The following is a 14,719-nucleotide window of genomic DNA, read 5'->3' as shown; positions in this document are numbered from 1 at the left end:
CTCCAACCGTGGTATTCCCCTGATTAGGTTTCTCATCCCAAACGCTCATGTTGGGGAGTGTGTCTGTGTGACGCTGGCCTCATGGCTGTTGATCTATTGCGGTGAATTGAAAAGTGCTTTAGCTGTTCATTACCATTATGATTCATGCTGACTCAGTTGAGAGAGAGCCCGGGGCCTGCTAATGTCTTTCATAATGACATTTTAGCAGCAGCGCCTTTGTGTTCCTTGACAGTGTACACAAAAGTCCTTTCTTTGCTGTTCTTGTTCCGGGCGCGCGATGGTTTGTCGATAGAAGTGAGATGGTCGGGCTCATTTGTCTGCCTGTCGTGGGTGTGAATGTGGTATTTTTGGCAAAAGCTCTTCTGATGCTTGATTAGGAGTTCACAAACAAATGGCACTGTTTATATTTGTCTGCTTGCTATATGCTGTTTGTTAGCCAATGGGAGCAGCCTGGCTAGTCATGCACTGCAAATCAAATAATGTTCATGTTACTAACTTGAGAGTGTTGCTATAGGCCAATCTTTTACTGCTAGTGTTTTATTTATCGGTTGAATAGTTTAAAGCCAAGATGTATATGTCTATAAATGTTCTTTAGTTTTTTGACAGCACTAATCCAATCCAAAAGCATGTTTCTGCTGAAAATCACTGACTGGCCAGGCTGCAAAGAATATTGTGTATGTGTAACAAAGCTTACAAAATGCAAACTTTCTTTGATACATGGCACTGTTGTGTAGCCGGTGTAGCTACGAATGTTTCACTTGTTTACAGTGTAAAACTATAAATATAACAATATAAGATTGTCATATATTTTGTTGGTCAAGAAAATTAAATAAAGTAAAATGTCTCAGCCTGTGTAATATGGCTTCCATTCTGAAATGAATTATTGAAAATATGTTCAAATGTCTTTTTTTTTTTTAAGAACTCCACTTGTTTGGACCAACCACTTACAAAAGTCTGCAGTGATAGTGTAGCAAGACTACAGTTAGCAACAAACAACTTTTCAAATATCAGGTTTTACTGTGGATAGTAGCAAGCACAGTTTTCCATTCTGTTTCTTTCAATTTATCAACAAAAGAAAGAAAACTTTTTTTTCCCCTTGAAATATGTATTATTGTTATTGTTTTTTATTTTATTTTGAAATGCTTTTAAGAGCAAATGCTTTTAGCTTGCAGTCATTATTCATAATAATGTGAATAAACCTTCATACATATTGCATGTAATCTTATTAGATGCCCATCAAAACCCTTGTTTAATTGTCTAGAACATGCATTATTTGCATTACAATTTCTAATTCATTCAATGTACGTTAGCATTGTTAATTTCACTGTTTCCTTCTCTGAGTCAATGGGGATGTTCCGAAAGCCGGGTTTGATTAATTAGTCCTGATCGGTCTTTGATTAAAAATGCTTTGATAGCATTTTAATGGACTCATTTTAGTGGGATTACACAGGGAGACGCGCCTCGGGCACACTCCCACCACTCTGCTGCTGATGGATGCACTGTCACTCACACATCTGCATCATCTGCCTCTACCCATGTGGAAAAGTACAGCCATGCTTCCCTGTCACTCCACAGTACCATCTAATTACACCTCATTCGTTTGTCTTTGTTAAAGTGGAACTGAACACCTGAACGACACCCACATCCACATTTCATCTAGAACTGGTAAACTGAAGACTGCCTGAAGGACTAAAGGGAGAGTGAGAAGGAGGAGAAGCAGGGTCTAGAGGACTAAAGGGGAGAGTGAGGGGGGAGGAGAGGCAGGATCTGGAGGACTAAAGGGGAGAATGGGAGGGTGTGGCTGAAGGACTAAAGGGAGAGTGAGGAGGAGGAGAGGTGGGGCCTGGAGGACTAAAGGGGAGAGTGAGGGGAAGGAGGGGTGAGGTCTGGAGGACTAAAGGGGAGAATGGGAGGGTGTGTCTGCTGGACTAAAGAGGAGAGTGAGGGGGAGGAGGGGGGGGGGGTCTAGTGGACTACAGGAAAGAGTGGGGGGGGGGGGGGGCTGCAGGACAAAAGGGGGAGGGAGGGATAAGTAAGGGGGAAGGAGGGATGCAATCTGGAGGACTAAATGGGGGAGAAGAGGCAGTGTCTGGAGGTGTAAGGAACAGTAATCAGTCTTAACAAGTAAAACTTCAAACTCCACCTATTAGGGTTAGGGCTTAAATAGTTACTAGTGATGTCACATAGCACTTGACATTGTTTTTCTGTCAGCAAGCTGAAAATGTACCTAGTTTGCATAACACTTGCCAATTTTATTAGTATTTAATTCCACTTCAGCGAGACAAAATGACTGTTATTTTATTTGTGAAGAGTTTTCATCTGTCTCAGTTGTGTTTTCCGTTCTGTCAGAGTGAGGGCTGCTTTGAGGCGGGTGCAGGTCCCACTGGAGTCGCTCAAAGGCCATACAACAAGGCACTGAAATCAGAAACAATACAGAATACAGCCCCTCAAATGTCAGCCATGTTTGTTGTTTACTCAGTGTGGATGAGTTATAGAGCATACCCATTTCAGTTGTGTTTAAAAGATAACTATGGTTAATTAATTATGTAACTTTTTAAAAATCAGTTTGTCTTTTGCATTTTCCCATAATCATTTCTACAAAATTCATCTATCAAATTTTTGAATATTTTATTTTCAAACACCTTATTTATTAACAAGTTTTCATCCAGTTACAACTAATAAAACAAAATTGTGAAACTGTTGTGAAAACGAAGTCAAGATAATCAAGAGAGAGCTAAGTGCATGTGGAGACCCAGAAGAACTTGTTTAATTAGAAAAAAAAAAAAAAAAAACTGATCAACTGATTATTTTTCCTTTTTGTAAAAGTACATTAAACAGACCTATTCATGCCGATTGTCAACTTAACAATTAATCTTTGTCCCAAATTTGTGGTCAAAGCATATAATGAATTGATAAATAGTTTTAGTTTTTAGTACTTTTTGCCAATGACCACTGTCCTGTGCTGTCCAAACAGCTGTGTGTGTGTCTCTGTGCTATCTGTGCAGGAGGGCCCATACGTGATGATGAAGAAGAACTGGGAGCTGTACGAGGGAAATGAGCAGTATGAAGGCTACTGCGTGGACTTAGCCTCGGAGATTGCCAAGCACATCGGGATCAAGTACAAGATCTCCATAGTCCCAGACGGGAAGTACGGAGCCAGAGACCCCGAGACCAAGATCTGGAACGGCATGGTGGGGGAGCTCGTGTATGGGGTGAGTAGAGGACTAAAGGGTTAAAAGAACAAAATGAGCTTACTTTCAGGAAAAAATGTGAACTGAAAATATTTAAAGCTACCATGTGTAAATATATTAGATTTTTTTTTGTCTGCCAGGACAAAACTAGCATTACCAGATGGCAGTAATGTAGATAGCACCTAGTGGTGGTATATGAGAATACAACAGAGGCAGGTCAGCCAGACTAATTTCAGATTGTAGCTTTAACAACAAGAAAATATGAATAATAATTTTGACCAAAATGTTAGATAAAATCTAAGAGAATTAAATATTAATGTAGTAAAAAACAATTTAAAAAAGGAAGTTATGTAAGTGAATATGTTTGCACACTTTAACATTGTTTATTGTTCCAGAAGAAATGTGCTTACAACTGGAAGGAAGAGTTTTAAATAAATATATAAACTGTAGTACAAGCTATGTACCTGTTTTTGAGTTTTATTTTTGAGTCACAGAAACTGTACATGTGTTCCCTTGTGGGTAAACTTCCTCCAATACTCAGTTTTGGGAGCACAGTGACAAGCCTTGTGATTGCCACCTTTCTCCATGCCACTGGAGATCTTATTAAAACCTATTTCTCTTCCTAATGTCCTCCACTTCAAAACATTTCCAAACATCTCATCTCATTCTGAACGCACTTTTTCAATTATTTGCAAAAAAACCCCTCACCTAATTACATCTCCTGCCTGCCTGCCTGCTTGCGCGAGGACCCCGAATCTCGACGCGCTTGTCTGGACTGCAAACTTTATCAACAAGCCCGAGACAATGTCAGTCGTGAGCGTGTGGAGAAGTGGAAGTGGAACGGAGACAGCATTAATTAGCTCTGGATGTGGGTGGTGGAAGGTGACATAGCAGAACAGCACCAGTGACTAATGGAGTCTGATTTGTTCCAAACATTGACAGTCCTCTCACAAGACTGCACCAAACAGTCTATCCACACTTTGTCCTTTTGGTTTGCGTCCGTTATGCTTCCATTCTATTTACATAACCCCATTGTCTCTGCTGTTTGAAGTGAGAGACTTATGATTAGATATGCTGAAGCTGCAGAGTTCAGATAGTGTTTGTTTAGATGAGTGCATTGATACAGCAAGTGAATGGCCATAACATTATGACTGATGTTAAAGGGGGATTGTGTACCTTTGTAGTTTGAGAGTCCACCACCTGCTTGTTTTCATTTTCATTTGGGGTATCGTCCCTGTGTCAAATTACAAGCCACTGTATTGTAGACTAAGCGATGATATCTTCATATAGACACAGTTACTTATTGCACCACAATAATAAATGCTTAAATGTCTCTGTTAGAAAAACATAGCCTCTGCATGTGGATACTATAATGCTGGTGAAACCTATACTGAGCTGGATAGTGAATGCTGTAGATTTATACAGTGATATTAAAGGAGAGCACTGAACCATGTTTTGGTGGTATTCATTCATCCGTAGCGTACCCTGAGTCGTGCTTTATTGATTCATACATGTTTAAAGGTCCTGTATTACACAAAATGGACTATTGTGAGCTTTAAATGTTATAATGTTGTTACCTACTCAAAAACATACCCGGAGTTGTGTACTGATCCTTCACACATGTTTGAGTAACCCTTTATTATTAGTCTGTCTAGATTTCTCATGCTCAAAATGCTCTGTTCCACCTTGTGTTGCCATCAACTTAACAGCTACATTTTATATTTAGTTCAGTAGAGATTGGCAGTTCCAGGGCTCAAATCATCCAAATGATTCTAGTGAGCGTGTATGGAGTTTAAAAACAAAGTGGAGCACTTCCTGTATTACCACATGACATCACATCACAAAGTGGAACAGAGTATTTTCTGACTGAGAGAAGGACTCAACTCAACTCCAGATATGTTTGTGATGAGGGAACACCATTATAATATAGATCAGAAAATAGAGTACCATATTTTTCGGACTATAAGTCGCACCAGTCAAAAATGCGTAATGAAGAAGAAAAAAGCATCTATAAATCACACCGGACTATAAGTCGCACTTTTTGGGCAAAATTTATGTTATACAATCAGAGACCAGGACCCAACATTTCATCTTGAAAGGCAAATTATAGTAATAACAATAGAAGAGAACAACAAGCTGTTAACGCCACATATGAACAGTTATTCATATAACGACAGCATGACAACAACAGAACAGAACAAGTTTACCAAACTCTCCATCTCACTCCAAATCACTAAATCCATTGAATACTTCATCCTCGGTGTCACTTCTGAGCAACTCCGTGACCTCCAGAGGTAAAAGGAGCACCGCTTCCTCTTCTGCGTAGCTGTTGTCAGACTCAGCATCAGTTCCAGTTTATTCTGGCCTTTCTGAATCCCGACAGGATGGTTTCGGTTGACCATGCTTTGTCAATCCATCCAATGACTTTGAGGAAAGTTGCATGGTGCACCCGCCCGGTTACCGTAAAGCTGTGTTCTCCATCCCTGCCTTTCGCCAGTCTCTCACTAGTTTCTTGCTCACTCCAAACTTTCTTTTTGCTGCTCAATTACTGTATTCAGCTCCATATTTCACTACATGCAGCAGGACAGAGGCCCTTTCTGTAGGAGACGTGCACAGTAGAGGGTGAAGTGACAGTGTTACAGGAGTAATAGGAATAGCAGATACTGGCACACAAGTCTAGAGCGCCCTCTCACTGCTGTCAGTGTGAAAATTTTAATATATAAGTTGCACCGTAGCAGGACCACCCAGACCATGAAAAAAGTGCGACTTATAGTCCGAAAAATACAGTAATATGGACCGTTTAAGTATTCCTTTATTGCGCTGTATTGGCTACAGTGAAATGCCATTATGAAGAGGCAGGGACCTCTTCAGAGAATCAGTTCTGCAGTTTTAAAAAGGAAGTAATTGAACTCAGTAAAAAAAAATAGACATTAAACATTGTAATGTTATGCCTGGCGAGTTATAGCCATAGTATTTCTAGTGTAGTGAATGAATCAGTTTTATGCCTTGCTGACTGCTTTATATTCTTGTAGCGTGACTTTCATGGCCACATATGAATAACTCCTCTGTTCTACTTGTGGGCTTTCCTCTGTCTCATCAGTTTCTTTCATGCGGCACTCCTCTCTATATTCTCTCCTTCCCCTTATTCCCATTTCTTTATTGTTTAAAACCCAAACTTCTCTTGATCCTCCTTCTCCTCCATCCAAGCCCCTGATGGTTCAATTATCTTTCCATTCTTACCCCGTCTAAAGCCACAGTTGATCACACACGATTTTAAACCTCCCCTTTCTTGTGTTTTTGTCAGAAAGCGGAGATAGCCGTAGCCCCGTTGACCATCACATTGGTGCGAGAAGAGGTGATTGACTTCTCCAAGCCCTTCATGTCTCTGGGAATCTCCATAATGATAAAGAAGCCACAGAAGTCCAAACCGGGGGTCTTTTCGTTCCTGGACCCCCTGGCCTACGAGATCTGGATGTGCATAGTGTTTGCCTACATCGGAGTCAGTGTGGTGCTGTTCCTGGTGAGTGAGAGAGAGAGTCAAGAGCTGCTCAGAATATTAAGTAAAGTTTTTCCAGCATAGGGTATAAGGCAATTTCTATGTCGATATGTCCTTGATATATGCATACTTTGAAGTATCCAGCAGCTGAAAGGATTCTGCAAGATAGAAGAGTTATCTTAAAAAGCGAGAAATATCGTTCAAAATGAGCTTTTTTGAGATTATCCTACAGCATTGTATATTTCTTCTTTTACGCATGTTAATCCTGCTTTCTTTGAGCACTCAGAAATCTGTTGCATAGTTTAAGTTCTAAAACAAGAAATTAAAATGCCAGTGCCAAAGCATCTTTGAAAACCAAAAAAGATTAAACAAATAAATAAAGCATTATATGTCAACTTTAAAATTCCCACTCTTCTCAACCACTTTACACTATACTAGTATTACATGGAAGTAGGCAACTTTACATCATAAATGCATAAATATGTAAAACTGTATTATTTGTAGAAGAGTTTCCCAGTATAACTCAATCTAGACACGATTTGTAGACTATTGCACTGTGCGCAGAGCTTTGCCAAACAAGTTCCATATTCATTTGTCAGTTTATTCCATAGATTAGACATGCCATTTTTCGAGTAGGATTGGATGGAAATGTGCTCAAATTGTTTCAGTTATGTGGGGAAATGGATAGGAGTAGTTTCGCTTAGAAAAAAGTTGCCAATGCATCTAAAATACTTCGACCGATTTTTGTGAATTTTCAGACATGCTAGACTGTTGTTGCTTAATCAAAAACATACCTGGAGTTCTGTTTTGTTTCATTCACACATGTTTGACCCTTTATTATTAGCCTCTCTACATTTCCAAAGCTTAAAATGCTCTATTCCACCTTGTGATGTCATCTAGTGATAGTTTTCAAGTTAACAGCCACATTTTAGGTTTAGTTCAGAAGATATTGGAAATTCCATGGTTGAAATCACCCAAATGATTCTAGTGAAGGTCTATAGTTTAAAAACTCAGTGGAGCACTTCCTATATTAACATATGACATCACAAAGTGTTTTCCGTTTGTGAGAAGAACTCAGTCTAAATATGGATGTGTGTGTTAAACATGTGTTAATTAAACAAAACACAACTCCAGGTATATGTCTGATGAGAAAAAACATTATAACATAGATTAGAAAATAGCATAAAATGGGTGCTCTACAGATTTATTCCATTTCTTCCAGTGCTAGAAGTACATATTTATTCACTGTTTTATCTCCTGTTCCTCCTCCAGGTGAGCCGCTTCAGCCCGTACGAATGGCACGCAGAGGAGCCAGAGGAGGGGGCGGCGGAGCAGGGCCCGACCGACCAACCCCCCAACGAATTTGGCATCTTCAACTCCCTCTGGTTCTCCCTGGGCGCATTCATGCAACAGGGCTGTGACATCTCCCCCCGGTGAGCTCCCCCCTCTCGCCGCCAGCCAAATATAGCCATATGAAAACTACGGGTGCATGTCGGACAGGGCTATGGCGAGATTTAGCTTCTTGAACCTTTGAGGCTACCGTCCATGGAGAGTGTATGTCCGCTGGGGTTTGTGTGTGTTGCCAGGTGCATGGTTGCTGGTTTTTCAGGTTGTTGCTTGTGTGATTCTTTTTATCACATTTTCTGCTTACTAGTGTTTGTAGAATAAATTGAAGTAGCTTTAGAGAGGAAGAAGAGGCATGAGTATGGAGCTAAGTTTATTTGCATTACCACTCAAAAGTTTGGACACGCTTTTAATGTTTTTTTCTTTATTTTCATGAATACTGGGAATTCTCTCTGAAAGCAAAACTATGAATAAACTCAAAAGAACTCCAAACTAAATAGAAAAATAGCCACTTTTTGCTTTTATCACTTATTTGGACACTTTGGACACTCCATGACCCTGACTTGGCAAACCTGTGAAATAAAAATTTCAGGGGACGTTATAATTTCAAATATCAGTAAGAGAAGGCCGAAGGTTTGCAGCATTGTTAACAAAGCAAAGGATGGTTACCTTGAGCTATCTAAAATATAAAAAAATTGTTGAGTTATTTCACTTTCTCTAAAATGTAGAATGTTTAGTAAAAAAAATTTGAAGAATGAGAAGGTGTGTCCAAACTTTTGACTGGTAGTGTAAAGTCAGTAAGGGATCCATAAGCTCTCAAGGCATTGTCCTTTCTAGTCTAGTCCAATCAGGCTATGCTTCCATTGTAGGGAGTATTATACCTCTGATGAAGTAGGCAAGATAAGAAGACAGAGCTGGCAGTGCGGGGCTTTTTTTATCAACTAGTTTCTCAACTACAAAAGTGCTAAGTGGGTTACAGCCATGATCATGTCCTCCAAGGTGGGAAGATTTAGCAAGTTAGCGAGGTGTGCATGAAATTTTAATGCTGCTCTGAAGAGGTAAGGGTCCAGCTGTATTTTTAGAATATTTATAAGAATATAGCATTTTATTATTGATAACCTGAGAATGCAGTTTAGTGAAAAATTCATAGACATCATCTTGGGGACCTTCAGGGACCAGGTCTGAGGAGAGATGAGCAGAGGAGAGGTTCTCGTCAAGACAAAAGATAGAAGAAGAGGTGGAGGTGCAGGAGGTGTGCAGACTAGTATAGTGTCTCTGAGGTGTTTTTTTTTTTTTTTTTTTGCATTAGAAGGGATTAATAGATAAAAATACGGTAATGAATGTAGATGTTCCATGAGAAACCTCTTCACTGAGTAATACAGTTGATAATGAAAGAGAATGGAGCTCAATGACACCTGCTTGTATGAAATTCAATAGACATTGAGTGAACATTTGCCCCCCCTAAAGTTTACAGCTGGAGTACCTACAACACTGTGAAAAAATAAGACAGCTGTGCTCTGCCTGTTGCTAATAATATAGTATTTTTATTTCTGGTCATTGCATAATTCACACTCCATCTGAAAAAATACTAGTTCTAACCGAGCACTTGAAATGAATGCATGTGGATATTGACAATGTGTAAAGAGACTGTGAAAGGCACAGACGAGTTGCACAAATACAAATACCAACTTCCTCCTTCCATGGAGTGAAATCATGTAGGTAGAACATTTAAAAATGCTGTTTCCTCATCACAAACATACCTGGAGTTGAGTTTTGTGAATGTAAAACACAAATCTTGCATATTTAGGCTTAGTTCTTCTGTCAAACAGAAAATACTTTAAATACACATTTACTAGAATCATGTGGATAATTTCAACCCTGGAATTGCCAGTCTCTGCTGAACTAAAGGTAAAAGGTAGATGCTAACTTAAAACCCACTTTTATTCTTTGGCTTTTAACACTGTGTGAGTTGTGTGGTCCACTGTGTCTTTTACTTATTTTATTTATGTGACTTATTTCTGCATATTATGATTTTTATGTTTTTTGCTTTTATTTAGATTTTACTGGTTTTATTGTTTTAGGACTGGTGTGACCAAATCTTAGCAATTTATCTTTTTGTTGTCTTCATTTTATGATCTCTGTGCAGCACTTTGGAAACTGATTTGTTTGTAAAATGTGCTATTGCTACGACCCAGCTCACTGGGGTCAGGGAAGTAACAAAAAAAAAAAAAAAACAAGGTGGAAAATTGAATAAATTAAGTAATGTTTAATTAACAGGAATGTCAAAGATAAATTAACAAAACAGGCTAAAATATGTGTAGAAAATAATCTAAATTAAGAAACAAAATAACATTGCCAAAAAACGGGTCAAGCAAGTCTACACAAAAACGAATGATTAAACTAAGGGACACACAATAAAACTAAATCACAAGTGCCCCAAAGTAAAATCACATAAACTCACAAACAGAATCGGTTGACAAAATAAAAAGGCACAAAACAGAACAAGTGTCTCAACGCAAACAAAGTCAGACACGTACTAGTCCAAAAACGAGAAACTAATACCAAATACCATACTAAAAAAAATACCGTACTAAAACGGTGACTAATACCAAAGAGACACACTGAAACACACAAAATGGCAGACTCAAAACAGGTGCTGGACTCTCCTTAAATAGGGGGCGGTGGCTGCAGGTGAGGTGGGCATAGACAAGCTCCACTAATCATGGACCAGGATTCTCACAGCAAGAACCAGGACAGCCAGCAAAAGAAATTAAAGACACAAAAACAAGTCAGAACTGTAGTCCTGGCACCGTAACAGCTATATAAATAAAGTGGATTTGGATTTGGAACTTGAAAACTATCACTACATGACATGATGAGGTTGAAGAGAGAATTATGAGCTTTGGAGATGTGGACAGACTAATAAGAAATGATTACTCAAGCAAAACACAACTCTGGGTGTGTTTATGAGGAGGTAACAACATTATACCATGACTGTTGGTGTTAGAGAGGATTTTTACGCAAAGTCCCTATAGTTGTGGCTAGACTGAGGTGTGGTTGTGCTCAGTGCTTATCAAATGTGGTGATGTTTATATGGAGTGAAGGCTGGTCTGTTGAGTTGTCCATGTAGTAGTACTGCTTGTTCTGATACATCTTTTACAGTACAGTGCGCTAGTTGCATATTGGCACATAAAATGGTTTACAGCAGCTAACATAATGATCACCAATAGATTCAGTCCTTTGTTATTTCATTTCAACTTGCTCAGTTAAATGGATTTGATTTGTACATTGTGTAAAATAGTAACCACCTCCACAAGAATCCAGATTTATGCACAAACACATGGCTCTTGACGCTGCATGAGAATTAGCACATATTTCACTGCTGTAGTTTTGATTATGGTTGGCTTTGGTGGGAGGTTGAATCATAATATGTTTCGCTCACAACACCAGCTCAAGGCCTGACTTTTCCCGGACTTTTTACTGTGTTGATCAGAATTTAAATCCAGTCTGCAAAACACGTCTCCCACTTTTTCATTAGCATTTAGAGACGGAACACATTTTTTCACCAGCTGCCTAAACTTACTTCTACTTCTATCCTCCTCCCACTCCTCTCCTTTACCCTTTTCATCTCTCCTTCCATCCATCTCTTTCACACTCTCTCTCTCTCCTCCGCTCACTCGCCCGCACCTGTCGTCTCTCCCACTCCTCCCCACTTGGTTTTGATTGACAGACCAATTCAGATGCACACGCGCAGTTGAATGCCCAGTGCAGAGTCTCACCGTAGACATGCATAGGGCTGTGTGCTGGTTGTGCCCATAAGCTCCAATGCAGCTGTCATAGCCATAATGTGATACTTAACATGAGCCAGTGTCGGTCAGATAAATCAGCCGGCCTTGTCACTTCCCATACAGAAGTACCTCTCAACGTGTGACATTATAAAACGCACAAATGCCAGCTAACTCTGTTCAAATGGGGCTCGTATTGCATCCAGAGTTTGCTATTTGTTGTTGTGCAAGGAGCCTAAAACGTTTCCTCAAATTAAAGCAGGTCTGTTATGTAAACTCAAGTTTCTGGAGCTTTTAACTATCTCTAACAACTTACCTACCTGAAGTTGTATTTGGAATGATTTCTGCATGTCTGAGCAATCTTTAATCGCTTATTTTCAGGACGCCATATTGCCGATCAACTCCCGTTTTCATCTTCACTGGCAAACACACACTTCTCTGTACTTACTTTGTTCTCCAATTTTCTTTTTTTAATCAGTGATACGCGCAGGATTCAGCATTGTTGCATAGTCATTTTGGTACAAATGAACAAAAAATCCACTTCTTGCTATAGCATGATTTGCAGATATCCATCTGATGTGTCGTCTCTTTGTTGTGATGACGTTTATGGTGACTTCAGCTCCCATTCATTACGTTTATTGTATTTTTAAACTTAAAGGGACAGTCCAGAATTTTGGACATTGGACCTCATTTCCTAGTGAGCCAGAGTGTTGGAGACGTGTGGAGACACTTTTTTAAATATTCCATCCAGTTCTTGTATTTGTAGAGGTCACTGGTGCTAGGCTAGTGCATGTCAATGGCCATAGTTATCCTGCCACTAAAAACAGTCTTACCCACTCCACAAAACACCTGAAGCAAATCTGTTATTACACCAGACTGTCGATGTAAATGTCTGTGTTGATAGATTTATTTTTGAAATAAAACTAACCTTGCATTGCATGAATCGTCACATGCTGAGGGACTATTTTCTCAGCAGCAGCGGAATTTTACTTTGCCAGTAAGACAGGTGCTAGGTGATATCAGTCCGCCGCTGCCAAGCTTTCTATCAGGAAGTACAAATCATTGCCACTGCTCAGACATAAATCCTTCAAATGCAAGGTTGGTTTTACATCTAAAATGATTCTATCAACACAGACATTTACATTGACAGTCTGGTGTAATAATAGATTTGCCTCGGGTGTTTTGTGGCTTGGATAAGACTGTTTTTAGTGACAGGATAACTATGCCCATTGACATGCGCTAGCCTAGCACCAGCGACCTCTGCAAATACAAGGACTGGCAACACTCTGGCTCACTAGGAAATGAGGTCCTCTGTTCAAAATTCTGGACAGATATTCTTTTCTTATTAAAAGGAGCCATCACTGTTGCAAATTGACTACTGCTTTTTAATCAAGTAGCTCAATGCTTAACATGTTAATTTTCCAGAGCAGTGACACAGCAACATAACATGTAACACTACCAAATTCTCTCACCGCACAATGCTGAACTATCTAGTGGTAATCCAAGACGCTTCATGTTTTAAAAGTGCCTTAACCAACCTTGCGATTCATTCAGATTTCAAATTAAGTCTGGGTTAGTTAATATTGAATTGTTTCCATTACGCAGCCAGCACACTTTGACTGTAGCAATCAATGTTTTAAGCTTGTTTTACACACTGACTCCCTCCAAACCAATTTCATTTGTACCATTTAAAAGCCTTCCATTCTAGTAAATCTACATTTCTCCCATTATTCTTATTGCCGTTACTTATTTATTGGATTCAGACTGTAAAACTACTGCGACTTCAATCCTTTACAGTTCATTAGAGCGGTCCTTCACTTCTTAATGCCCGTGTGATTTGCAGACAGTCATTGGGTGGACTAATTCTACCTACATCTCCATCAGCACAAATAGCATCTATAATCACCTCATCTCTCCTGGCACGGATCACCTCTCATCTGTGCGCAATGAGAAGGACTGAAGTAGATTTGTGTGGAGTTGTGGCGGAGTTCTGACAGGCAGCTTGCGTGTGTGTGTGTGTGTGTGTGTGTGTGTGCGTCTGTGTGCGTGTAGTGATGCTCCCGCTCACATCTGTCACGCTCTGGTCCCCTCTTTGTTTGTTAAAGCTGCCACAGTGTTCATAGACGGTAACAGTACAGCAACAGCAGCTCTGCCTCACCGAGCATGCATCACTCCTACTCCACCTCCAAGAGAGAAACAGGACTCTACCAAAAACTATACCCAAGTTACACTATGGCTTTTCTGGTGAGATGTTATCACTTGCCTGAAATGTCCCACAGTATGTCATTAAATGTCTTGGATTTTTTCAGAGGTGTTTTTATTGCACTAAAATACCTTATCAAATACCTATATCAAAATATGTGTCCTCTCTAACTTAATAATAATAACAATGCATTAGTCTTATAAAGCACTAAAGGTCACAAATCTAAATATGATGCATTGATCATTCACTCCACATTCAGTGGTGGCAGTGAAGTGTCTAAGGACACTTGTTTTTGTTTTTTCCACCTTTTTCCCATGTCTAACATTGGCCTGGTTTGAGAGTGATGATGCTTTCCTGTAGAACATTCTAAGGACAGTAGTCTTCATATTCATTGAGAAAAAAGTCGGTGGTGTACATTATGCCAGAAAAGTTGACCTTGCTGTTAATTGTTATAAAATAGTGCATTATAGTGCCCAAAATGTTCTACTACAATTGGTACCTTAGTACTAACTGACAGAGACGGGGCTTTCAGACAAATATCTACAAATATCCAAGATGAATGAAATGTCTAGCTCAAGAAAAACAGCAGTCTGCACTGGCCAGTGCGAGGACTGAACCTTCTGGTTGTAGGATAACTCACATTACACTTGAGTGCAAAAATAAAGATATATTATGCATTTACGTTTTTCTATCAGCCTCT

The 14,719-nt window shown here is 39.5% G+C and overlaps 1 protein-coding gene across 2 annotated transcripts in view; it reads left to right on the top strand.

Moving 5' to 3' along the window:
- Window positions 1–14,719, top strand: part of gria4a (glutamate receptor, ionotropic, AMPA 4a) — a 175,594-nt gene that overhangs the window by 113,610 nt on the left and 47,265 nt on the right. For both annotated transcript variants that reach the window (XM_020940440.2, XM_055166822.1), the window contains exons 11-13: window positions 3,006–3,212; window positions 6,496–6,711; window positions 7,960–8,120. In XM_020940440.2, coding sequence (XP_020796099.2) covers window positions 3,006–3,212; window positions 6,496–6,711; window positions 7,960–8,120 — 584 coding nt within the window. The remainder of the gene's footprint in view (window positions 1–3,005; window positions 3,213–6,495; window positions 6,712–7,959; window positions 8,121–14,719) is intronic.

The sequence above is a fragment of the Boleophthalmus pectinirostris genome, unplaced genomic scaffold (assembly GCF_026225935.1).
Source record: "Boleophthalmus pectinirostris isolate CB_2022bp ecotype Guang Dong unplaced genomic scaffold, ASM2622593v1 HiC_scaffold_9, whole genome shotgun sequence".
In the NCBI taxonomy this organism is placed as follows: Eukaryota; Metazoa; Chordata; class Actinopteri; order Gobiiformes; family Gobiidae; genus Boleophthalmus; species Boleophthalmus pectinirostris.
The sequence above is the reverse complement of the archived record's forward strand: the minus strand, read 5'-3'. Positions and strand labels throughout refer to the sequence as shown.